Source organism: Falco punctatus (assembly GCF_963210335.1).
Source record: "Falco punctatus genome assembly, chromosome: 2".
Taxonomy (NCBI): Eukaryota; Metazoa; Chordata; class Aves; order Falconiformes; family Falconidae; genus Falco; species Falco punctatus.
This window is the reverse complement of record NC_137581.1, coordinates 29,940,194-29,966,967: the sequence shown is the minus strand read 5'-3', so window position 1 is coordinate 29,966,967 and position 26,774 is coordinate 29,940,194. Positions and strand designations below refer to the sequence as shown.

The window sequence follows — 26,774 nt, the reverse complement described above, 5'->3', positions numbered from 1 at the left end:
TTTAGGATTTCTTTTATAATTTTAATTGGTTGAACTGTTTATTCATCAGGAATATTGGCAGCACAAAAAAGAGGTGTAATTTAAGTTCTGTTTTTAAGTGCATTAGTTTTGGGAAGCTTACAGTGTTGGGTGTTGAGCCTGGGCTTTTTTTAATCCAAATTTAGACTTCATAGCATTCATCTTATGCTATAAAATAAATAGTTGGAGCTAGAAGAAGTGTTTCAGTTATACTTACCAAGATTTTTGGGTCTTTTCATTTTTAAATCTAATTTTTCTTCTTTCCCTTGTCAAAGTGGTGGTGTCTCTTTTCTCATGATGAGGCACTTCGAATTCAAAGTACATTGGAAAGACCAGCAAATGCAGGTGATACAATGACACCACCATCCCACAGTTATTTTCTTATAATCAGATTGTTCTTTTTGTCAACGATTTTTTATTATTATATGAGTAATTCGAATATGAGATACTGCAACAGAAACTTGCAGTAAGCCTTTGTTAGGGTTAATGTATTTTGTTTGAAAAACATGTTTCATGCTTTTTTTTTCTTAAGCTCCTTTGGTTTCTGTAGATTTAAGTTGTATGTTTTTGTTTTGAAATTCACTGCTCATATTTACGTGTTTGTAAATAAAGTCTTCAGGTACATTTTAATGTCACAATGTACTAACTCCTACTTGTTCTTGAAAGAGGAAAAGAATTAAAAATAATAGAAACAGAATGTGAAATCACTTACTAATCATGATACCTGTTTTTTGATTGCTCAGATTTACAGTGGGAATGTATAGTCATGGATATTTTCCACCTGTTGTATTATATTAGCTTTCTAATTTATTATGTTTTTAAAAGCATAGATACTAATTTGCTTTATTCTGTGAAAGAAGAGATCTGTTTACCTTGTAGAATCAGAGATCTTCTGAAAGGTTTCTGGGGAAAGCCTAAAGCACAATGATTGCCTGGGTGTGTTCCTTTAGAATTTACAGGAGCTTATTTATAGACCTGCATAAACTTCCAGTTATGTAGCCTATTACAACTATAGGGTCTGAAAATGGAAGGACTGAGAACACCCTATTAATGTATTTTCCTTATGTTTGGGTCTAACAGATGAATTGTTGATGCCAGATATTGTATAAATATGCACTGAAGGACTCAGCACGCTATAGAATTGATGCTAACCACTTTATTAAATAAAAGCATGCATGGTCCTTTTTATAGACAGGCAAAAAGGACAAAATGTCTGTCCTTTACAGAGACTATAAGTTAGGGTTCAGCCTGCAATTCAGAAGTACCACTTCTGAAAAAGAAGCATTTTTTAAGCGCTGAACTAAAAGAAGGGAAATAACCGTACCATAAGACTTAAGCAACTAATTGAAGTGGTGAAGTTGTGAGAAAAGCTGCCTAAGTTCTCTCTCCATCCATTAGTATTTCTGTCTAATGACACTGTTGAGAACCTGTGGTGACTGTCCTTTTAACATAATCAAATAAATTAAGGAGCTGGAGGTAGGCAGTAGGAATGCTCCCTTTCTCAAGATTTCATAGGTCACCATAGCATTTGGCTTGTGCTGTCACTGGTAGGAGTCTAAAGTTGTTCAGTGAGCACTTCTGTGAGTAGTTTGATGTCTGGCACTGAGCAAACTATGGTATAGACCCTTGCTGAGAAGCACATGGTAGTGATTGAGCCCTCTGCTCTCCCTTGTATCTACTCTCCACTCCCCCTCAAAAAAAAAAAAAAAAGTCATGAGAGAACTCAAACTGTATCCTTAGGTGAGGTTAAACATCTGGTCAGCCTTTTGGATAAAGGGGGGGAAATGCATTATCAGTAATTTTTTAGAAGAGGTGTGTCTGGCCATTTTTGCTGACCTTCCTATGCACCAAGGGATCTCTGCAGACTTAGAACAGCAGTGCTGACATCAGCTTGCAGGTGCTTACATTTGAAACTTTTTTTGAGCCAGCCCATGGTCTGCAAGTCAGTGCAGCTTTGTAATTTATGTGTTTTGAGCAGAAATGCCCTGTTGTAGTTGCTCTTGTCTCTTGAAGATGCATTGATACCCAAGACAGGACCACTCCAGCCAGCAGACTCAGCTGACCAAATTTCAGGGGCTCTTTCTGTAGTTCTAGCAACTTCCTGTTTTAGATATGGAAAATGCCAATCCTGCTTGCAACGTATTCCTCACCCTTTTATTGTAACCCAGAACTAATGTGAAATGGCAGAGCTGTGCTATGGGGTGGCCTAAAATAAAGTTTTCCTTTTCCTTTCCAAACTATGAAGATTCTGATGGGCACTTCAAAGCAACTCCTTTTAGCTTCCTTGTTCAGATTGTTTGTCTACCCATAATGAGTCATCGACAATCCATTTTGATACACACAAAAAAAAATATTTCAAATTGTCACTTGGAGGTTTGAGACTTTTGTTTTTCTAACCTAGAGACTGATATCTTGGAGACAAACATGATCAAAGGAGAGGGTATTTTCTTGTTTTTCCACCTTCCCCCTTCAGTACAGACAAAAGCTGATTTCTTGAGTGATTTTGATTTGGGTTTGGATCAAAGGCTTTGTGTTGTAAGATGAACTATTCACACATATTATTTATTGATTCAAATTCAGTTTAGTTTATAGAGCTGGTAAATGAACATCTGTATATAATAGTTTTCTTTGTCTGAGCTTTCTTTGTAGTGAGTTTATGTAGAATGTGTGTATGTTTGTGTGTCTGTATGTATATAAGGCACATTCTTCAGATGTATTGGGTATTCTTTTGATTTTTGTGAAAGCTTACAAACACAAACCAGATTTCTTTTCAACAGGGGAAGCAACTCTTTACTTATTCAATAGCGGTGCACAGCAGCTGTTTGAAGTAAAAGCTTTTCATGAGGAATATCGTTCCTGGTTTATAGGTCAGACTGTTCAACAAGGTGAGTACTATAATGTATCCTTCTCCCAGCTGTAACTAATGTGCATACACAGACCTTCCCTCTCACTTCTAGTAAATTTACAGGTGTTTTTCCTAGTTGTTTGAGGCATGCTGTATCATATCCCCAGCTTCTGACACACTCATTTGCCATCTGGATTTAACCAGGGCTGGGGGCTTTGTGGTCTCTCTTTAAAAGGCAGCCTTTGGCAGCCTCAATTAGACAGATGTTCATTTGTCTTTGGGGGTTGGGGGTGTGTGTGTAAGTCATTCAATTGTATTTAAACTGAAGTGATTAGCTTGCCTTGTCAATCACACCAGCAAGTTCTCAGCGCAAGAAAAATATGTGTGATCTTACGGGAGGGAAAAAGGGCTGGAAGGCCTTAGCTAGCTGAACAGCCAAGCGTTGTGTTAGAGCTCCAAGTGTTGGAATGTAAGGTCTTGCTTTCTTTTAATTACAGCTGTAGTCCCGTGTGTGAGTGCTGGGATCTGAGGATAGGCCTGCTGTCTGAAGGTGCCATTTCACTGTTCTGTCTGAAGTGAGCTCATCTATACCATCCCAGTCATACTCTGTACCTAGCTTGCTTTTCTGAAAAGGAGGAGGAAACTCATGTAACTCCTTTTGACAGCTTTAACAAGCCTTTATCAGTAACGATGTCACTGAAGTAGTGTTTCTCTGCCAGCATATCCACAGACCAAACAATAAGTATTAATTCAGGAGAAGAAGGTGTATTTGTTTTGTCCTTTTTAACTAGAAAAAAGACCGTTTATATCGATAAATAAAAGCAAATAAAAGCAACCCCACTGGACATGTGCCTTCTTTAATGGTAATATCCCAAAGCGTGTGTTAGCTTTTAAACATCCTCTGCAGGTGCATATAGCAATCCAAGTGGTATGTCTGTGAGCTTTTCCTTGCTCCATCTGGGGGTGAGCCAAAAGACTGAGTCTGCTCCCTGCTCCCAATTATGTCCACGTTGTATTCTCCCCCCTCCCTTTCTAACCTCTTTTTTGGCCCTTGGGAAACAGTTGCCTTAAGGAATCATTGCCTGTTTTCTTGAAAAGATAGAGGAGAAGAAATTGTTCCTGAATGTTAGGGCTGCTGCATCTCTGAAAACAATCAGGGAAAGAACAACAGGAAAAAGCTGTGTGTTTGCAGTTAAAGCAAATTATCTTATTATCTGCAGAGAAGGGTGAAGGTCTTTGTACATCTAGAGCCCAAATTCTTTAGAACAAATAAAAATACCTCTTCCTGGATGTACAGTGGAAAGCGTTTAAATGGAAGCTGTGAGAAAGTGGCTAGTATTTTTTCCCTCCAGTTTTATTATCAAAGCTTTCATGTTTGTAAGTAGTCCTGGTGCTTGCTTTGTCTCACTTAGTGCATTATGTTAGTAATACAGATGTTAGATTGGGTATCAGCTTTGCCTTCCCACTTCATCTTTTGTTAGTTTTAGGGCCATTGCAATAGGATTTCCTTTTCTTTAATTATCTTAATCATTTGATTTAAGCCAAAAAAATTTACATTTATTTGCTTTTGGTTTGCTAATTGATGTCAAATTGTCGTCAATTATTTGGTCTCATTAGTGAGTTTCCTTGATGTTACATTGTTTCCAATTATCTACAATTATACAAAAAGCCTGACTAAGCCATTGTCCCGCAATGAGCTCCAGATGGGCAGAGGTGTCTGTTTCAATGGGAGACCAAGTGAATACAACATATTGAGCCATACTTTCTGATCTATTTAATTATTTTTTTTCTACTAGGAGACAGCGTGCAGATTCTCCCCTTATAGATGAGAGGCAGCTCTAACTTAACTAGCTCTTGAAATTCTTTCTTGCCCTGCCTACCTCTTCTGCCAGCACAGTGTTGCCTTGCCCAGTGTTTGAGGTGAAGTATACTGGATACATCTGGTATCCCAAAATAAGTTTCTGTTACACCTAAATCTGCCAATAGAGGGCAGCTTCAATTTTTATGTTTTTAATATAGTCCAGAAAAAGGCAAAAATAAGAGCACTTGAAGCTAGCAGACCTGCAGCGGAGCTTCTGCTTTGGTTTGGCAGGGTTGAGAATTGAGTTAGCCCTGTATTTTTAATATACAATCACAAATTCTATTTTCCTGCCCATCTGATTAAAATACTGAGATACTTACTAGAAAAAAAGATTCTTCTCTTCTTGCCTCCACTCCTGAAAAACATCCTAAAAAATCCATAGGTCAATATATCGTGTCTCTTAGTACTAAGCTTACTTTTACATTTCTGTCACTTAGATGGGCGTTTGCTATTTGTTACACCGATGGACCCCTTATTTCTGATACTTTACTACCTCATAAAGGCAGACAAGGAGGTAAGGCTGCTTTATTTTTTCACTGGAATTCTCAGGAGAAAATGTTATTTCTGACTTGAGAAATTATGTTAATTATACAAAGAGGGGCTTCCATAATAATGGAAATTTAATTTGCATGTAAAGCAGTGAAAGCCACCCTAGCAGTACTTTTGTTTGCATCAAGTTTTTTGGTTGGTAAAGTATGTTCCAGGTGTCGGCTTGCAATCTCAACAAACGAATCACCTGCTTTTTAAGAGCAGTGGAGAATCTCTTTTGTCCTTTTGTGTGAGCCTGTCCCAGGACTGTTGAATTTAAAATGATGAGATACCATCAGAGTGAAACAAATCAGTGCCCTTTCTGAGGCACCAGGAGATGAATTATTTTAAGAAAGAAGGAGAAGGAAGAATTTGGATGCTAAGGAGGAGGAGCAAGGAACATTTCTGTGGCAGTTTGAACTTGAAAGGAAGCATTGCCTCTTTAGAAGAAGTGTCTGTATAGATGCTATATCACAGAACAGGAACAGGATGATCAAGTATCCAAAAGTCGGATAGTTAATAAATGACAACCGATTTATTGTGGGTGTGGCAAAAGTTTATTTAAATTTTGGAAGTGTATCAAAAGGCAAAGGCAGTTCCTGATGTATTGTTTATAATCTGCCTGTGGAAAAAGGGGCATAAAATAAAACGTAAATGTTGATCCTTGTTTTTTGTTCCATGGAGGCAATAATTTCACTTTATGCATCCAAAGAGTTTTTGTTCTAAGAGCATTTCCTGTAAGGTTGGTTGCTATTCTCTGCTTTTGATTGCAAGTGGAGAATGCAGGAAAACAATTTTTGTATGGTGAAGAAATGAAGCCCAACTACACATTTGTAATAGTAACCTATTGTTCTGTAATTATTTTTAAATTATATATGGTATAGGATGCGCAAATATATCCTGTGTGTCTGTTCTCTGTTTCTGCTTCAGGATAGCCCATCAGAAGTTGTCATTTCACAAGGAATAATTTAGCTCATTCTCTAGGCACTGTGCTCTGTTTGAATTCATCATCCCTTTGAAAGCTTTATACCAAACTTGAATCAGGGACACAGTAAATCTCCTCTATGTGGTAGAGTGTTGAGGTAGCCTGAGTAAAAGACAACTACTGCTGATGTTCCTGTTCTTGGGAATAGTCCTGTACTGCCCTTTACTTTCCTGGTACGTTGTTTTCTAGGTTTTCTGGTTTTCTAGGCCAGGCATGATGCCAGATAAGTGCACAGAGTTCTGTGTCCTAAATGAGGGCGAATGCATTCCTGCTTAAGTTAGTGTATTCTTCAGTAAAGGGGAAGTCTTGAGAACTGTGTTGCAGATACTTTGTCTAAGGCCAGCTTGAATGCAGCACAGTCACTTCTGGCTTGAAATAATGGGTATCAAGGTATCCAGTGGGTATCTTAGGATCATCCTTTGTGCAATCCTTTGGTTTTGATACTGTGATGCAGAGTTGCTTGATGTGTCTTCTGAGCAGAGCCATCCCCTATACAGCAGGCTTTCTTGGTTTAGGCCAGGGCCCCTGTACAATGTAAGCGTGGCTGTCTTGCTCTGAGACACAGGCAGGTTTGTGCAGGTTAAGTTATCTATAGGAAACAGTTCATTGTAGCCTTATTTCTGCATCTCAGCCTTCTTTTTGCCAGTGTTATTGTGCCTTTTCTTTTTCAGGAGAAAAAAACTTAAAATCCTTTCTGGTTGTTGTTTTTGTTTGGTTTTGTTTTTTTTTTTTAATGTGTTTTGAGGGAGTTTTGGCCTGTTTTTATTGTGATTTAACAATGGATGGTTACTTTTATTAAGCCTCTGACTGTCTAGCAAGAGGATTAATTAATAGTGAAAGCAGTATACCCAAGTGGGTTTTTTTCATGCTGATCTGTATAATGACTTCAGCTTTGGCTCCTGAGACCATGCACTCTCTGAGGATGGAGAGCTCACTGAGTCTTTGTACTGATGCGCTAAAGGATCTTTCCAAAGGGAAGGCTGCCAGTTGTGCCAAACTGTGCTGAATGATTATGCATTGTTTGGCAACAGCAAAATTTGTTTGATGGTTCTGTCATGTGTGGGGCTATTTAAGTTATGCCAAAATCACTTTATATACATACTCTGGCCAAACTGGAATTGACTTTGCAGAGGTGAAAGGTTAATATTGTGTTCCAGAAGCTGCCCTGCTCCTTTGAGATTTATCTTTATGGAAGGAGAAGCAAAATTTGAATGGAAGTTATGACACTGGGTTTAATCCAACAGGTTTTGGTCTAAAATACTATTGGCACACACTGACTATGGTGCCTTATGTCATCTTCCAAAAAATCCCACTGTACTTTACATTAGTTTCTCCCCATGTTGTTTTAAATTTGGTCTTTTAAGTGCAGTAATTGAAGAGTTAGGCATTTTGCAGGTATTTACTGGTTTGAAATAAATATTTATAGCTTGCTTTGTAATCAGTTTCTGAATGTCATGTGTTACCATTCAAAATGCGATCTTCTTTAAATCCTTTATTTTAAAGCTATGACTGTTCTACACATATATATTTCTATATATGTGTAGTGTCTATATGTGTATTAACATTATAATAATGCTTTTATAATCTCTTTGATGTATTTTCAGCAGCAGGGAAAGTTCCAGCCACTTGATCAAGTCTTGCTAGACGCGGAGTACCCTAGCTGCCCATTGCTGCTGAAGTGTGCAGATGTTAAACAGTACATACATCATATAACAGAAGAAAAAGGTGAAAAAAAGGGGCTGGGGGGGCAAAAAAGACTGGATTTGTTAATGTCACTTCATTACAAGATAGATCTAAATGCTGGGTTTTGCTTTACCAAACACCTAATGTGCTGTGTGCAGCTGTACTTTAAAAACAGAAGCTTAGGCTTAGAAGTTGTCATTGCAGTATTGTGAGTAGTGATGTGTGGATCTCAGATTATCTACTGTAACTCTGAAATACTTGTGCAGTCTTGTTGTTAGGTTTCATAAAAATGATAAACTGAGCAGAGCTGCCTTCTTGACATTACTGTATGTGTTGTGAACTTTCTTTGCCTTTTGAAGAAAGTTTTATCTCTCTAAATTCTTTATTTAGTGTAGGATGGTCTGGTGGGGAAGAAGTTAACCATTGTCCATTTGGCTTTTTTTCTCCCTTTGTTGCAAAGCATTCAAACAATAAGTAGGAAAAAGCTGGAGAAGAGAGAATATACTGCTGAGAAAGGAGAGCACAAGTTTTCTGGCTCTGCATAATTTCATGTTGTGGGTTTAAGTTCAAAGACTTAATTTTTTAAAAATAGAAAACTTGATTGGGATGCATAAGTGTATAAGAGAGAAAACCTAAATGGAAAAAAAATAGCAAAGTATTAATTTGGTACATAGTTTTCTCAGTCTTTGCACAAAACTCCCTTTGGTATAAGGGCTTTTGGTTTGAGGACCATATATGTTTTCGAGGGAAGATGAAGGAGCATTACATAATTTTGGCAGCCTGGCAGACCTGCAGAAGATGCAAGACCTCAGTTTTTATATTCAGTTCTTTAAAGAGCATTCTCCTTATGCTTGCTGACTTCCTGATAGGGAATGGAGACTTACCTACGTGCAGATGGAGTTCTACAGGAGGAGGTACAGGAGTCTGAGAACATAGTCTACCACCAAGTGCATAACAACTAAGCTGTCTGACCCTTATGCATGTAGAGCTCCTCCAAGCAGTTGAGGTACACAGATTAAAAGCCAGAAATATTAGGAGTTTGCTTTCACAAAGCACTCTGCCCTTGTCATTGATATACATACATATATGAAAGAAGAAATATTTAGGTGATATACAAATAATTAGGAAGTGGCTAAGGAAGGGTGATGGAAGAACAAAAACCCTGCTAAGAAGTAAAACACCAGACCTCTGTATTGCTGTATAGAACATTGGGGGGTGGGGGTGGGGCTGTGAGTTTTTCGTTAAAGATTCAGATGCTTAAGCTTAAGTATTTCCTGTGTGATACGGTGCATATGCAGTCATGTAGGGCAGTTGCTTCCCCCAGAAAATCAATTTGAACTTTAAGGCAGGACATATTTTCACTGAAAATGATCACTTTAACAAGAGATGAGGAAATCTGGGCAGCAAGACTGTTGTTGCATTCTTGTTGAGACTGGGGTAGTTGGAATTATGTGCTGTTGTGATACGCCTGCATTTCTGAAAAAACCTTCGGAAAACATTTAGTTATATTCAGTATCATTAGGAGCCGGCAAACTTTTTCCTTGGGTGAGTTCTGACTTTTGAGGCTTCTTTAAGACAGGTGCATATGAAATACAAAACTGCTTTTGCCTTCCTGTGAAGTGATAAATACTTCCAGAAAGAACCATTATTAAACCTTTAGGCAATTACTGTGCCCTGCAGCTTGTCTAACACTGGCTAAGGAGCTAAGGGTGAGAGAAGGGGTACTAAACTGCTGTGCACCCATCTGAGAAGGTGAAAAATTATGCCAGATCCTCTTGGCTGTCAAACTGAGAAGTCTGTATAGGAATGTAGAACTAGGTCTGGATTATTTTTCTGAAAAGGCACTTCCTCCTAACAGCAGTGCTGCCTTTGAGGGCAGTATTTAGTTATTCCCTTCTTAGCAGCAAAGTAAAAATAATAATAAAAATGAAGTATTTGCTATAGACAAGGTCTTATGTCTTGGTCTAACCTCTGTGTCCATTCTTAAATTGTATTTGCAGTTATCCATCAGCGCATCCTCTGATAAACATTATTCTGTTAGATAGTAGTGAAGATGCTTTACTGCTTGGTTTTTTTGCATTGGTGTTTTTACATAATATGTACACCTATACTTTTTTTGTCATTTTGCCAGCAAATGATACTAACTGTTAAAGAATTTGTGTTCACTTCCTGGGTTTTGTTTTGAAATGTAAGGTAAAAATTGCCTTTGTCATTAAAGCTGTACACACATGCACACACCAGCATTATGTGATGTTCTTGGATGTTTTTAGGTATGTGTCTGCATGTACCTGAAGCTTTTTTTTCTTATTCTGGTTTGGGTTAAATGTAACAGTGGGGTTTATTCTTAGGATTTCTTTTGTTTTTTTAGAACACCAAGCATATTGTTATGCAACAAACACATTGGTGCTTCCTGGCCTGTCATGCACAGGTCACCTTTCTGTACAGTCCACTTCTATGTGTTTCATACTCTCACGTCTTTCACTGCCTGTAAAATTATTATGACTAAAGTACTCTTTTCTAGGTCTAAGACCTGTTGCCCACTTTGTAGCCTTTCTTGTTTAAGGAGTAGGGCTTTAGGGCAAGAAGTATCTGTTGTGTCGAGTCTTCTGCAGCTCTGTTCTGTTTGGCAGAACCTAACAACATAATTATTTCAATCTTAATTTAATCTTAAGGCATTTAACATCTGTCTAACAAATTCTTACCCTAGAGCACTCACAGTTTACACTTACTGAATTAGCAGAAAGTCTACCTTCCCTGGCCTCAGTATTGAAGGGCACTGCAAATTCATTTTGCTGGATTAAATTCCTGGTTACCTGCTTTAGTAGTTGAGGAAGGAGTGTCTAACAGCTCGCTAAATCTGGGTGAGGCAGGTTGTTTGCTAATGAATTCAAACATCGGGTAGGAAATACAATAGAAAAGGTTTAAGAAAGGGTTATGAATTCCAGTTCTAGAATTTTACTCTTTTATTTCATTTCGCAAGGCAAAAACTGCACTGTGATCTTGTCTGATGTGATTAACATGAAGAGCCAAGAAAACTTACCTGATTAGAATAACAAAGTAATATTGCCAAGCTTGTATTCCCAGAAGGTAGGAAAAAAGGGGCCATGTGAGTTTCAGAGTTATGGAAAACACTGAGAAAATGGATGTTAAAATGTGCTTTAGGCAGTTTGCTCAACAATACATCAGGGAAACTTCCAAGTCTACATAGCGATTACCCGATCGCTGAACATATTATTTAATTGTAGAACCACTTATATTCCATCTGTATTTCTCAAACCCAATCTTTCCAGATGTCTCAGACCAGTTTTATAAGCACCAGACACATTAGGGAACAAAAGGCTTTCCAATATATACTCATATTATCAAACATAGTTGCTAACTCTCACCAATATCAAATGTGCATCACATGTTAAATCCACGTTCCAATATTGAATCCTTTTGTCAGCAGTTTGTGACTTTCATAACTCACTTCAATTCTTCAGAGGTCTCAAATACTGTCAGTTTCTAGAATTTAATAGTCAAAACTGTCAAGCACACAAAATATTTTCAAACAAAGTGATCTCTGAAGGGTTCAGTGTAATTATTTTTCATGTTTTAATGAAAATGGCTTCACAGTTCTATGTTTCCTTTCCCTAACTGAGTCACTCTGAATCATGCTGTTGTGGGGGAGCCTGCCTGGGAATACAAACTAGAATTACTTTTCAGTATGGGTTGCGGGGTGGAGGCTGGAGGATGTCCCTTCCTCGAACTTTCTTAGATAAGATAAGAATCCACAAATCGTACTTACTGTACTTGGACCTAGACCATGTTAGTTCTTTGAGAAGCAGGTTCCTGTATCCAGAGCATCTCCCCCATTTTCTTCTTTTCTTTCAGAGCCATATAGAAGCTTCTAAGTCCTAAAGGCTGCAGCCAGCAGTGCCGCAGCTAATTACTTTACCTGCAACTCATCAGCTCCATGAAGCAAAGTGTATATTAGTGGTTTTTTTCCTTTTTGCTATGAAGAATTTTGGCATTTTACTCTTCTGCGAGTGCTGAGATAGATTTAAACTTTATCTTGTAAACAGCTTTCCTCGACCTCTCCATACCCCCTGCCATGTATACACAAAGAGCACATAATAGTTAGCTATTTGTATGCAATTTGAAAGAGCCAAGATAAATCCCAAAGAAGGAAATGCTGCAGGAATCATAAATAATATGTTGTTGTTTGCAAGGGGAGAAGGAAACTCCATGAACTGAGTGTTGGAATATGATACTGGATCAGTAAATGACATGAAACAGATGTAGGTATTTATGGGAAGGGTAAACAGAAGATTAAAACTTATTGAAATACCTGTTAAAGAAAAAGACTGAAACACTCTGGGCTCTAAAATCTCCTGTGAATTCTCATTAGGCATTTCATTCCATTTCCAAAATACAGCTTTCTGTGAATTACTACTGAATTTTTATACTGAAATTTCAAGGAGCCTTTGTAATTTTCTCTCTCCTTTGCCTCAGCATTGTGAATTCACATATCTCCAGATAACTAATCGTATGTGAATAGCAAGTGTTCGTGTTACCCTAGTTATCACAGGGGGAACACTTTCTGAAATTCTTTTACCATTGAGTTAATTTATGTTGCTCAATAAATGATAAATGAATCACGTACTTCCTCCCACAAGGAGTGTGTTTCACTATTTTGGATTCTGTATTTTCTTTTAATGCTGTATTAAACTACGTAAAAGGGGGATAGAAGTAAAACTTTTGCTTTAGTCACCCTGTGAAGTCAGAGGAGAGAATTGGGAGAACTGAAAGAAAAAGGGTTTATTGAAAGTTTGAATGGTTTGTCTTCACTAACCAGCTTTGTGTCTTGGCCCCTTACTAGGTGCTGGAATTCAGTACGTAAAGTAAAAGCAGTCATGGAACGAACATTTTGTGTTGTGAGCTATGTAGCTAAAATGACCATTCTGGTGACACAGGGCAGTGAAGGTTTGGTAAACTACAAGCGCTTGAGAAGCGTCTTAGTGAATTCAGGCAGCCCAAGATTACACATAAATATAACATGTGCTTTACTGGATTAGGGCCTAATTAAAGAATTGTCAAGTTCAGCTGTCTGTTTATTTTTCCTGTTTTCCAATATTATGGAAACTTATTGCCCTGATATCAAACATGTGCAAGCCACAAAATAACTTTGAAGCTGTATCTACAATTTAAAATATTTTAAAAGTAGTGAAAATCCAGTCCAAACCAGTGATCGCTTTCTTCCCCTTGCTTGGTTTTTCTCAGAGATTGGCAGTCAGAAATTCCACAAATACAGCCAGGAGAAGACACTGAAGTGGTTAAAGAAAAAGGTATTGTGTTTCTCTTTCGCTTTCGAAATTGCTTTATGTTTAAAATGCAAATGCTTATTAGCTTGTCCATCTCTGCATTTGAGCCATGTAAAGTTGCACTTGGGAATGTGGTGAGGTATTAGAGAAATGACATACGTTTCTCTTTCTGATGGGGCTGACATGAAAGGAATTCATGGAGTGCAGGGAGGCAGAAAAGGAAGCTGAAGTTCAGCTTATCACTGTGTTAAGCTTTGCATAAGGTGAAGGCCTTGTCTTGTGCTTCATTCACTTCATGGATGGGCTAGAGGAGAGCTTTGATTGTTGCAACTTCTAAATTCTGCCATGCTTTAAAGCTGGACAGAAATGCCTTGGGTTTGTGCTACAAGTGAGTTTCCTCATGAAGTTTTGGCATAGTCTCTCAGAATGGTCCTGGTATGGTTGCTGCTGTCCTGATCCAGTCATGCTGTTCAAGAGGTCTGTACAGCATGCAGAAAATACACTAGTCTTATAGCTGAGCGTGATGTGTCTGTGTTTTGGTGTAAAGAAGATAAATCTCATTTTACATACACACATGTGCCACTTTGTAGAATGTCTGCATCACATGATACGAGGAAGCCTCCTCATTTAAATTAGTGTCAATGTCAGTACCAAATCTGGTCTGCTTTCTGCAATGATGAGGTATTGGGATATGTATTTTGCAATGAATACCTGAATATTTACATTTGAACATGTTACCTGTTTGTGGTGTTAGAAATAGCTTCTTCTGCCAGTTATCTCTCTGTTAGATCCAGTATAGCAATGCCTTGTAAATGCCCTTTATCTTTGATTTCCATGCAGACTGCCTTTGCAATCCAGCTGAGTTCACACATTTTCTGTTCTCCAAGCAGGTGTATTTCTCACCTGTGTAATTGTGGCTGTTGCATCTGAGCAGCTCAGCTCATCTTAGGGTACTGCAAAACTGGTGCTGTGTTGCCAAGGCAACATGTTCAAAGACATGCTAGTTTCTTTGGGTTTTTTTGAGCTCATATGCTAGTCATTACAAATGTATATTAAATTTTACCACAGTCCATAACTTGAGTGTTTTATATGCTTGAAACAAAATTACAAGAGCTTTGTCACTGTATTAACATGTGCATAACAACATTGATACAGATATTTCATTTTGTGGTTTCCTATAGGTCAATCGAACAGTGAAAGCACTTAAAAGCAACGATATATGTGTAGGTGAGAGGGTACGGGCAGCTACATTTATCAGTGGTAAACAGATCACAGATACTAAAGAAGGTAAGGAAAGAAAACATTGTAAGGAATTTAAGTTTTATGTAATCGCATATGTGGAGATAAAAGTGCATGATTAGAATGTAAAATGTACTGAAATCAGCCTTTGCAGTAAATGTATTCCTTGTACAGAAAATTCCATATATGTTGTGACTGTGCCTTGACTTACTCTGGGTTCTTTGGTGTCTTCATTGGATGACGTTGTAATTAGCAGTAGGTCTCAGCTGGCCTTCTATTAGCTTCTCCTTAGTTCATGGAAGACATTTTTCTCAGTGAAATATGTACTGAAGTGCTTTGCTGAACTGAAACTGTCTTGGACAATAGGACATATGCTTATAATATATATAAGCGTCGACCCAATAAGTGTCTCAGTATCAGAACAGACTTCTTTTTTATTATTTTTATTAGCTCTTCATAAAATTCCCAAAAGGGAAGGGATTGTAGGAAGTCATAGTCACAAAGTAAAAGCTCCTGGTCCAAACATTACTTTATGTGACAGATGTATAGAATGTACATGTTTCTGCTGATTAAAGACAAAAAAATTAATAATATGTTTATTAAATTGCCCAGAAATGTACAATCCTGGTACCAAAAAATCTGGAGTAATCATGTTTGCTTCTAGTCGCCTTTTCCCTGGGGAGGACAATGTCCTGAATGTTACTGGGAATTAAGTTCTGTAGTTGTATGAAGTTGTGTAGAGAAACCTGAAAATGTTCTTGGAATAAATTCTTGGAATGTTAATGAAAATTAAGGAAAGTTTAGAACAATATGAACAAAAGAAAATTGTTTCTTATTACAAAGACATGCAGAAGTCTGCATGCTGTTGAAAAATAAGGAGAAACAAAGCAACTTGCTGACAAAGTGGAAAATGAGTTACCGAGTAATGATATCAAAGGAAACAACATAAATGAGATTTAAGAGGCAACTAGACAGTTTTATAGAACAGAGATTGTAATATATGTTTTTTAAAAAGAGGAAAAGCTGCAAAACTTATAAGCGACTTTAACTTTACAGTAGCTTTTCATCCTTTTCCCAACCCCATTTTTTTAAAGAAAGGGAAAATTGTCCTGACAGTAACCATCTTGATTATGCTTAGATACTTTATCTCTGAAATTTATAATTAAATAACTCATCTGCAGTGTTTTTTCCACCTTCCTTCTTACTTATAGTAACAAGGATATAACAGTCTTTTTAAAAGCCTTTTTTAGATTTAAAAGAGCAGCATTGTAATAGGGAATACTTAGAACAAAAAGTAAGTAAGTTTTGGAGGCATTCCCACTGTGTGTAGCAAGGTGAATGACAAGGAGTCAAATGGACCTTACTCAACACTTATTTTTAATAAGACTAATTTTCTTGTCTGATCCTTTCACTGCCATGACAGTGCAATTTATTTCTGTAGATAATTGCTTTCATAGGGGTATTATGAAATTTCAGTACTTTATAAATAGATGGGTCTATGTAGTTAGCATCTACAGATGTTGTAGGGCAAAAATCTGGGAGGATATAATGAGTGCAAATAGGGAAGGAAGGGAAACCTGAATATTTCATTCAGAAGACAAAGGGAGGCACGCAAGTATTCCTGATGTTCAATAGGAGGTTAATATTAAAGCAAGGGTAGAGTGAGAACAGAGGTTCCCTAGAAGGCAAACAGTGGTATTTTTAAATTGGTAAAGGAAGTCGGTGAAGATTACTTCAAGGCAGAAATGCAAAGAGAATGGATTTTATATTTAGTACAAAATAATAGCAGTTGACAAAATAATAGCAATTGGACTCCCCATTCAGTGTCATAATGCAAAGAGTGAAGTGATGGGAATATTTTTTTAAGCAATAAATTGGACATATTAAGTGCTGAGGTGAAATGGTCTTGGACTGAAATTATTTTTGTTGTCTCCTGATCCTAAAGTGGGCTTAAGGAGTGACAAATCCTTGATGAATCTAGGCAGTGGAGGAGGAAGAAGTGCAGATAGGAGATACTAAGAATTTGATGTCAGTATAGTTGAATTGCATATGCTGGTGTCAGTTTGTTAATGCTTTCTGCTTCAATGCCAGTTTACACTGGACGTTTTAGATTTTTTTTTAAAAAAAGGAAACTGTCTCTGGCACAGAAGAAATAGTACTTTACCACCCTGAGGCTAGTTTATCATGTGTTGCTGAACTCTTTAAGTGTGTAGGCATATGAACAGATAGAGCTGGCCTGTTGTAGATGGAATTCAGATCCGAGATTTTAGCTTAATGTCTGTCTGGCAAATACTTCCTGTGCATGGTCATAGTTACTCCCTAGCAGCCCTGACAACAGCGGGTTTAAAAGATCCAGCCTGTGATCAGTAAGCGCTTGTATAGAACGTGACCGGAAAAGATCTGGTTTAGGACTTCGTGTTATAAAAGGGTCACTTTTTTCCCCTAGTCTCTCAGAAAAAAACATCTATAGCAGAAGTGCCCTATACTGAAAACAGCTTCTAGTAGTTCATATTTCCGCAGATAATTACCTCGTCTTGCCAGTGATGTTTAGATAGGCCTTGGCATTTTCTGTAAAGTACTGAAATTAAGTACAAGACTTTGAAATAGATTCATTGTCTTATCTAATTGTTTTCAGTTGAAGCCAGAAAATGTACTTTAGTACTGAAGCACTTGCCAAATAATTGTAGGATCCAGATGCTTTAAAATTAATGATTGCGTGTTCTGTTGAGTCAGCTTTTTATTTTTGCAGGTTTTTAAAATTTAATTTCTTTGGAAAAATACATGATATCTAGTATTCTCAAAAAGCGAACAGCTTTTGTAAAGTACATACAGCAGATATTAATAACATGTGCTGACAAAGTGAGTGTAGTAAGTCTTTACTTTTTAAATAAACCTACAAGTGTCATATAACATAAACTGCTCAACACAAAGAACTATCAAGAGTGTATCCAATTAGAAGTCTCTTACTATTAATTCAACCTTATGATTTATGGTAGTGGATGCAACATGGCTAAGGCAATGTGTCTATATAATGTGAATGTTCTTTTTGTTCTCCTTCCCACTCCCTGCCCTGTTCCTGAAGACTATGTACGGTACGCCCATGGGTTAATATCAGAATATATTCCTGAAGATCTGAGTAAGGAGTTGTTAAAATACTTAGGGTAAGTATTGTTGCAGCTAGCTGCTAGTTTTATATGGCATGCATTAATGTCCTTTTGGTCATTTCTATTGAATACTGAGATTTGTTTATCGAGGTTGCAGTGGATGACACAATGAGATTGTTTGCCACATTTTTAATTTTTTCAAATGTACATAATGTCTTTCTGTTGTTCCTGTGATGTTAAGGACCATGGGCTGGAGGAGAGATGTAAGTCTGATAGGTCTTTTTATCACAGTTGCATCATGAAACCCTGAGTAATGTGTCCCATTTTAAAGCAAAGTGGGGAAGGAAATCCAGAGTTAAAGCAATTTGTCCAGAACTGTCAAGCCTGAGCAGCAGAGCCAGGAGTAGGACCCTCATCCCCAGTCCTCTTACCCTGCTCACTCAATGCTGATGGGGTTTGACTTCACATATCTAACCTGCATTAGTTTATATTTAAATCTGGAAGGTGAACCAGCTCCTCACCCTGGTGTTCCCTGCCAGCAGCAGACTTTGCCTGGAGCATCACTGGGACCCTGTACCTGCCCCTCCATTCAGTTCTGTTCAAAGGGTTCTGTTATGATGGCCTACAGAAATATGTGCAATTTGCAGCTTGAAGGCTCACAGCTTAACAATTTCATTTGAAGAGTGATGTAACATGCTTTCTAAAATCATCTTACTAATAGCCAAGATTTTCAAAAATAAGGTGGAGTTCTCCTGTTTTGGTTGCCAGATCTAAGAACTTAAAAAGAGCCCGTGTTTCTGTATGGTGCCTGGCTTTGTTTTAGTTATCTAAGTCAAAAATAGGGAGTCCATGAGCTGCTTTTTTCGCAAATGCATGCCATGTGTGAGCAACTGATAACCAAAGCAGCCTTTGTGAGGAAGGAATTATAAACTTTAGGTTGTGCAATCCAGCTGACTTTGTAACTTAAAATCTTTTGTTCTACAGGCTCCCAGAACTTAAAAGCCCAGCATCAGAGCCACCATTGAAGGTAGGGAGGACATTAAGATACTGACAGATACTTTGTGTTGTAAGCTAATTTCTCTGAATTATTACTAAAACTAGACTAGGCCAAGCACTGAGTACAATACAGTTAGTTGGCCTTCTGAAAAGCCAGTCTGAAATAATACAAGAAATTTACCTGGTACTTCATATTTTTAAATAAGGAATATTTCAGTTGGTTTTCCTGTTTAAAAAGGGGGAGGGAGGGAAAGAAAGAGACATATTTTATGTTTCTGGTCAGCAGTCTTCTCATAGTGTTTTGCTTACTTAGCTTTACTGAGGTTGATGGGACAATATGACCTCATAGGTTTTCTTTGATATGTAATTTATGAGGACCCTGAAAGGGACCTCCTGGGTCATGGATTCCCAGACAACCATGTTGGTTAATCTCTCATACACTGACCATTCTTCACTCTTAAGTCTCATTAGGATTTTTTATTTCCATTACCTTTCTTGGAAGACTGTTCTATAACCTCATTCCTCTGATGCTCAGAAACCTTTCTGTAAATTCCACCTTGAATTTATTCATGGCCAGTTTATTCCCGTGTGCTTTTGTGCTAACATTATCATTGGGTTTTTTTAATTGAAATGGCTCTTTTCCCTACATTTCCCTAACGTTAATTCTCTTGGTGTGTAAAGGGAAAACATAGGTCCTTTCTGTTTTCGTTTTGTGAAGCCAAACTTGGTTGTGTAACATGGATTCTCTGTTCCCTCATCATTGCAGGAACATTTCTTTACACCTATTCCAAGGTGAATTCAGTTGTTTCAAAGCAGGTGACCAGAATCATATATAATTATTCATGATAAAACCTTTACTGGTACGATATGATGGCATTCTTCCCTTCATGTCTTAACTGGAATTACGTTATCTCATTACATCTTAGAATCCCATTTACCTCTATTATTGTGCGATGTACCAGATAGCTCACAGTCATGCTGTGAACAGTTAAGAGACACAGTTGGGTTTTTTTCCTCCACTGCAATTTTTAGTTGATCAGCATTCAGATTTACAAGAAATTCATGCAGTTAACTGCTGTGTACGTGACCTTGTACTTCTGTACATTTCATCCGTTTTTAGTGTTTCCAGTCTTGAAGGTTTTCTGGCTTTTCCATCACAGTGTTAAAAGCTCCTTAGGTATTTATAATGCTACTCAGTGGTGTACATTCAGCAAATGTTAGCATGCTGTTATCTTTAATGAACAATTAATGAACATTTTGAATAGATACTGTGCATGGCACTCCAAGTAATAATCTCCATCTGACCCATCCCTTTCTGCATTATTTGCCTTTGTTTCCCTTTTACTCAGTTTCTTACCTACGTTAAAATTGTTAAGCAGTCTTTGTTCTCTATAATTTCAGTTGCTTAAGTGGCACCATGTCAAGTTCTCTGGCAATTCTTCACTTTTTCTGTCACCAGAAAATGCGCTAACTTTGAGGAAAAAAAGCTAAGTTGGTAGGCATTACCGATGTTCAGTTGTTGTTTACTCTTCCTTCTTTCACTTTTTCTCCCCCCTCCATTTTGCTGAGGCCTACTACTGTTTCCTCCTCCTTACATAAATAGGGGTGTTTGGCTATTCTGCAGCAGTATCATCCCTACCTGATAGAACAGTTGCCAGGTTTTGCCTCTGGACTTGTGATTTCTGAGGCAGTCTCTCAACAGTGTCAGCATATTGAATTTTACTTAGGTCTTGAATAGACTGCTTTCTAGTCTGTTTTCTGCCTCCGTATTTAACCTCTTCATCTTTATTGAAAACAATTTACTGAGGCAGAGGATTTATTCCGTGTTGGGGCTACACATACGTTAGCTTTAATATCTATCCAATCCTTACAGTATAGCAGCTTCATTTTTTCTTTTTGATTCCCTTTTTGCTTCTGTGGCTAAACAACCTTCCACAACTTGTTTTAATTTCCTCTCCAAGGTCTAACTCAGCTTGATGTTTTGGCAGTTCTCACTATATCCCAGTATTACCTGACCCCTAAAACAAATCTTTTTTCTCTTTTTTGGCAGCCTTTTTTTCCCCATTCATTGTAGAATTTTGTTTACTCCTAGCATCCTTTTTTTTTTTTTTGGGGCGGGGGGGATGTGTGTGCATCTGTGTGAGCAAGGGGGAGCATTCATATAGTTTAGTCTTAGAAGCTCTTAACTTTCAAGATTTTTCACCTGGTTTGTAGTAAAAGATACACAATCTCTTCTTCCATCTTTTTCTTTTACATTCCAAGTGTCCTCCCCACACATCAAGTCCTTTGGCTTTGGCTTAGAGATGTAAGATATATGGTTTGCAAAGTTTGCCCCTTTAGAGTCAAGAACCCCATTTTTGGTTATTCTTCTCATTTAATTTAAAGTGAGACACCCCATGTCTACTGAAATTAGGTCACTTACTACACTGACCTTTCCTGCCATGTCCCTGCTACTTACGGAAACAAAGTCTAAAATAACCTCATTTCTGGCTGGTTCAGTGACTGTTAAGCAGTATGTCAGTTAGCACATGCAGGAATAATTGGGCCCTACTGTTATTAATAGCATTTGTTCTCCAATGCATATCCATGGATATAAGTTATTTCCATGTGGTTGGACAGTTGTTCTGGCTGCACAGTTACTTGGCCCTTTGATTCTGTTAAGAACCTTTGATTCAGTTAAGAATTATCTTTATGCATTGTAAGAAATATTAAACACAGATCAGGAGCCAACTGATATTCATTAGCCATATAAGCATATTACAACAACTATATTAAACTACATGTGATGTACATTACAATTATATACAAATAGCTTTTATACCATTGGGATAGTTCTGAGAATCTATTTTTAAAAATAGTTTTATTTCAGCAGTTTGGTTACGGAGGAAATGAGGCTTAGAACTGTTCAGTTGTTGGGCAGTGAAATCTTGCTGAGGATCTGATTAATTTCCAGAGCACTGACCGGGGTGTGTATGATGCTTCTGCATTTAAGTCTTTGCAACTTCAGAGGTTAAAACACTCCTTTATTTCAGTCTCACAGGAGCAAGACAACCTGCTACACTGGAACCTATAGTCTCCTTCAATCAAAGCATTTTTATTCACATGCATTGACATTTCTCTTCATGAGGGCAAGATGTATTGACAGACAATAGTATAGGATTATTGCAAATAAAGAAAGGGTCTAACGTATTTCCTATTATGGAGAAGTAATTGCATGTTTAGAAATTATGTTTGAATAAATTCTGAAAGTAGGAGAGGTTTAGAAACTTCAGTGGTTAACAGAAAAGCTACAACAAATTCTCTGTCCTGTAGTACAAGATTAAACTGGGTACAGTCTGGACTCTGCGATTTAACAATTAAATCAAAATTGCGTGTTCTGTGTATTAATTGTAAGTCGCTTGTCAGCGTTAGGGACTCTGGCCATAGGCAGATGATCAGAGACATCTACAAAGAATACGCAGACTGCTACAACTAAACAGCAAATGTTTTGCTGAATAGCAAACATTTTGTTGTAAGTTTTAAAAACTTGTTTATAAGATTCCAAAAAGAGGAGAATAGTAATTATTCATTAGATTGTAATTTGGAAATGTAATCACAGCCTCCTAAAGAGGCTGGTCCAGATCCCATTGAAATCAAAAGAAAAGGCTGCTGTTGGATCTGGTTCTAAGAGCTGAGAAATCTAAGCTGCAGACCTGGCTTCTGTGCCAAAGAGAGAGAGGGGGAGGGGGGGAGCGAGAGAGATCACAAGCACCATAAACAAAATGAATAAAACAGGATCTTAAAATGTGTGGTACCATCCAAGTTGCTTGCAAAATCACTCTCTTTGGCACAAAAACTAGGAAGGCCGCAGTTTAGATTTCACAGGATATTAAGGACAGGGTAGTAATATCAGATATATAATAATAATAAAAATACAGTGTTGTAAAAACCTATATACTTTTTTTCCCTTTTGGAAACATACCAGGAAGTTTTCACCTTTAAACTAAACACATGCTCACAGTTTGTGGAAAGAAATATTCATTCTTACAGCCTGATCATGTGAAGTGCCGAGAACCGTTCACTTCCATTATTTGTGACGTTAGAAGGCACCCAGCACGTGCAGCATCAAACTTCTTTAATATACTGTTGGATTCAAGTGATGAAGCAGTTAGCAGAACTATGTCAGTGTTTCACTGTTGCCAAACTGTAGAAACTAATTGCTTCTAAAGGTTGTGCACAAACAGATAATGGACTAGACAGTGATCCACTTGTGTTGGCAGACAGCTATAAAATAACACTGAAGTTGCTGCACAGTTCCACGAGACCATGGGGACCAGAGCCTGGGTTCCCTAGCTGTTAGGCACTAACTTCCAACAACTGCTCCATAAAGGTTCTCTAAATAGAGTGACACCAAAGTCACAGTCATGGAAGTTAAAAATGGAATTCAAGTGATTTCTAGAAGTCGTTCTTCAGAAGGCTAGGAAGGAGAAAATGCTTCCCATGACATTGAGTGATCTCTTCTGAAAACTGTAGAGATGGTATATATTCACGTAAGTAGATGACAATTACAAAGAGGAATCTTCCACTGTTACTGCAGATTCTTCAGTTGATTGCTAGTCCTATTTTGGTGCTATGGTTCCATTATAAAGCCAAAGTTTTTAACTTCCATGTGTGTACATCATAAAAGTGGTTGACAGAGCAGCTTCCTCTCACTCTTAACATTTCAGAAAAGGAAATTATCAGATGTCCCTGTGGAAGCAGAAGAAGACTATACTAAGTTTAACAGCAATCTGAAAAACAAAAAGGTAAGCAAGCCTTGCATTCATGCATGTTTTGCTGAAGCATAGGTTAATATCCAACATCAGCACAAGAGTGCCTATTTTTCTCTCCAAAACACACATCAGAAAAACAAATACAAAACAGAAGATACCCATAGTTATAACTCATTGAACTTCTTATTGAGGTTTAATTTGACTTTGATAGTCTTAATATCCCTTTTTGAACTCTTCTATACTGTTACTGGTCAGCTGTTTTATCAGTGAACATTTCAGTGAACCTCACAGACTTTGACATTTGTTAAGGTGCTCAGCTAATGTTTGCAAAGTTCTTTGAGATCTTTAGATGAGAAATCCTATGGCTTAATAATAGCAACTGTTACATTTCAGTTATTTGAAAAAGACACAAAGATGGCAGCATTCACTTGAATTCCAAGGGATGCTAAAACAGGTTTTATTTTTACCTAGAAATATTGCTTGTGCACTTACTTATGTCAACTTAATGAAGTTAAATCAACACAGAGCTTGCTGATTGCCAGCTCCAACGCAAGTTTGGAGGCCAATTCAAAATCTGAGTCCAGTGATGCCTGCCACTGTACTATTCCTAGGAGAGAAACAGAGATGTGAAAAGAAATAGATTCTGTCTTTGTGTGCCAAGGTTGTGAGGCTTGCACTGGCTTATTTCTCTGAACATTGAAACAAAATGAATCCTTCTCCAATCCATCGGGAGCCAAAAAGGCCCTCTGTGCTGGTTTTGTGACCTTCAGGCTAATGCTGACTACTCTTTATCCCTTTGCAAAGAGAAGCAGCTGGTGACAGATGCATTCCTTCCTCCCCACAAAACCCCAGAATTTTTGTACTCAGGGCACGTGCTGTTTTTGAAGTAAGAAGAGGATTGCCCCCTAAGTGAAGGTGCTAAATAGTTTAAAATATGCATGTTTCCCCCCTGCTTCCCCCATTATGTAACTGTAGCTTTTGAACTGAGCATAAAGATAGAAAAAAACTGAGGAGAGATAATTCATTTTAACATTAAATATGATTTACTTCTAAAATAATGAAGCACGTTGATGAGAGAATCTGGGAAAGAAAAGATAGCTCTTGGACTCTGTACAGTATACTACTCTTTTTTAAATACTTTGGCAGTGTTTTTGTTTGTGTAGTAACACAGACGATTATACTGTTGTTGCATATCTCCGTCCTATCCATAACCTTCTAGCTGATCCCAAGTATTGCAATTGTGAAGTCCTGCAGACTGAGGAGTATCATAAAGGAAAGGTCAATGCAAAGTTTTCTTAATAGGGAAAACAGCTAGAGGTTTAAAACATAACATTTTAAAATGTAAGAAAGAAAAGAGGTCAGCTCTATAAAATGTGGCTCATAAAATGTGTTTTAGGTGTAAAAGTCTGGGAAGTTGTCCCAGTGGCCTCAAAGTGCTTTGCAAATGTTAGTTACCTTCTTCATTCTTAGTTCTTCCATCTCTTTTTCTTTCATTTCACTGTGCGTAGAATCCTTGATAATAAATCAGTGTGAATTATTCATCATCTGTAATGCAAGGCTGTAATTCAGCCTGCTGACAGCATAATCATGAGATTGAGTCAGAGGGTACAGTATGCATCTGTTATATTGCATGCATTATTCCTCTTAATGTACACTTAGGGATTATCCCAAAGTAAATGTTTGAGTTGGGATACCTCATGCTGCAAAAAGGAAAGTTGTTTCACCTCGTTGTCCTTGTAATTGATTCTCTGTCTTTGTCTGAGGTTAAGTAATTCATGACAAGTATTTTTCTGTTTGAATAATCTCAAATTTGTTTTGTAAGGTTTTTCTCCTACAATTTAAAGGCTGCATAACATTATCTTTACTGCTGTACACAAAAAAAGCAATTCAGCTTCTTGCTTGACTTCTGTATTTAGGAGTTTGTAGCTTATACTCCCCTCTTATGCAGATGCTGCTTAACTTTTTCTGTTTATCATTTCACTAACAGGCAAACAGCAAGATGTCTGCAGCACAGAAGGCTCTGGCCAAAGTTGATAAGAGTGGAATGAAATCCATTTCTGCTTTCTTCAGCTCCAAACCCAAAGCATCAAAATAAAGACTTGTTCTTGAAATAGCTGGGTTTATGTTAAGCTAAAGATGTCTCCTGGATTTTTTTGTTAGTATACTATATGCCGAGCATGCTGTGTACATGATGTAGTGTGATGAAGAGATCTGTGAGCGAGTGTGGCACAGAGCTGTTAGGCTGCAGTGGGGCGAGGCAGTACCATGTGTATATTCCAGCCTGGGTGGGGAAGACAGCCTAGCTGTGTTAGCATGGTTCTGTTAGCTGAGAAGCGAGGTTTAGCATGGTGCTGTGCTGTACTGCTGCTTGTTCTAGAGCAAGCTCGGTCAAGGCCACCACAGTTTTCTGCATTGCACTCCATTCTGGGCTGGAAATGTGCCCTCCTTTGAGATCTTAAGACGAGATTTTTTTCATTTGTACAGAGCATTATTTTTTGAGACTTTCTGGAGATTTTTACACAGTATAACACCAGAGTAGAATGGCATCAGTAGATTTTTATGTTGACCCAAATCTAAATGCTGATATGTTTCTATATTGGGATTTGACTTGTTTTGAATATGCTAGGAACAAGTTGCAATAAATGCCAATGTGCATGTAATTCAATAAAGTGCTTTCTGTTAGAAATTTGTGCTTGTTGTATTTGCTGTATGCTTCAAGAGTTGGGATAGGCTTCAGGACATTTCTTTAAGGGAGTTTTGGTATTTTCCTGTGTATAATTCTTAATCCCTGAAGAATTACAGTGTCACTTTGGGCTTACCTGATAAATCTCTTAACACATAGCAATGTTGGGATATTTTTATGTTCAGTTCCAAGGTCAATAGGTCCTTACAGAAATAATTAGGGAAAGATTTATTTAAAGGCAAAACTGGGGTTTTTAATGAAGTCTGGAGCTGGATTCAAAAGCTTAAGTATGAGTGCCTTAGTTAAGGTTTAGTTTCATCGAGTTTTGTGTAAAGTAGGACTGTTACTTAAAACACACTACTTGCTCTTGCGTGTGTTCTTTCCTCGTTAGAGGGTATTCCTATATATTCAGAGGGATAGCTGTCTGCTACATTGCAATGTCCTTGATTCACGAATTGAAAAAGAGATGGGGTCACTGGGATTGTATAGGTCTAGCCAGTTCTGCGCAACACTCATAGTTTCATCTGTCAGTTGTTGCACTGAGTCGTTACTGTGGATCAACTGCAGTGTGTGTTTTAGAAAGGCACTCTTAAAATTGTCATTCTTTGCTACTTCAGCTCAGTAGAGAATCTGCCTGTGTCCCTTGATAGTAAGGAGTTTCAGAGAAACTAGGAGTTTCTTCATTTTTAGTAACTGTGCTTGCTGCTATTTACAACCCTTGGATAACAGTGGTGTCTGCTAGGTTAAAAAGCTCTGTGGCATTCTTTTCCAACCAGAA

The 26,774-nt window shown here is 37.7% G+C and overlaps 1 protein-coding gene across 4 annotated transcripts in view; it reads left to right on the top strand.

Annotated features, from left to right (window-relative positions):
- The window catches only part of RNASEH2B (ribonuclease H2 subunit B), a 39,373-nt gene extending 13,374 nt beyond the window's left edge, over positions 1-25,999 (top strand). For 2 of the 4 annotated variants that reach the window (XM_080375125.1, XM_080375126.1), the window contains 9 exons: positions 2,796-2,903; positions 5,162-5,238; positions 7,842-7,962; positions 13,183-13,247; positions 14,405-14,510; positions 17,545-17,623; positions 18,551-18,593; positions 23,269-23,346; positions 25,301-25,999. In XM_080375125.1, coding sequence (XP_080231251.1) covers positions 2,796-2,903; positions 5,162-5,238; positions 7,842-7,962; positions 13,183-13,247; positions 14,405-14,510; positions 17,545-17,623; positions 18,551-18,593; positions 23,269-23,346; positions 25,301-25,408 — 785 coding nt within the window. In that variant the 3' untranslated portion in view covers positions 25,409-25,999. The other 2 variants (XM_080375123.1, XM_080375124.1) reach the window with 2 other exon arrangements.
- The last annotated feature ends 775 nt before the right edge of the window (positions 26,000-26,774 follow it).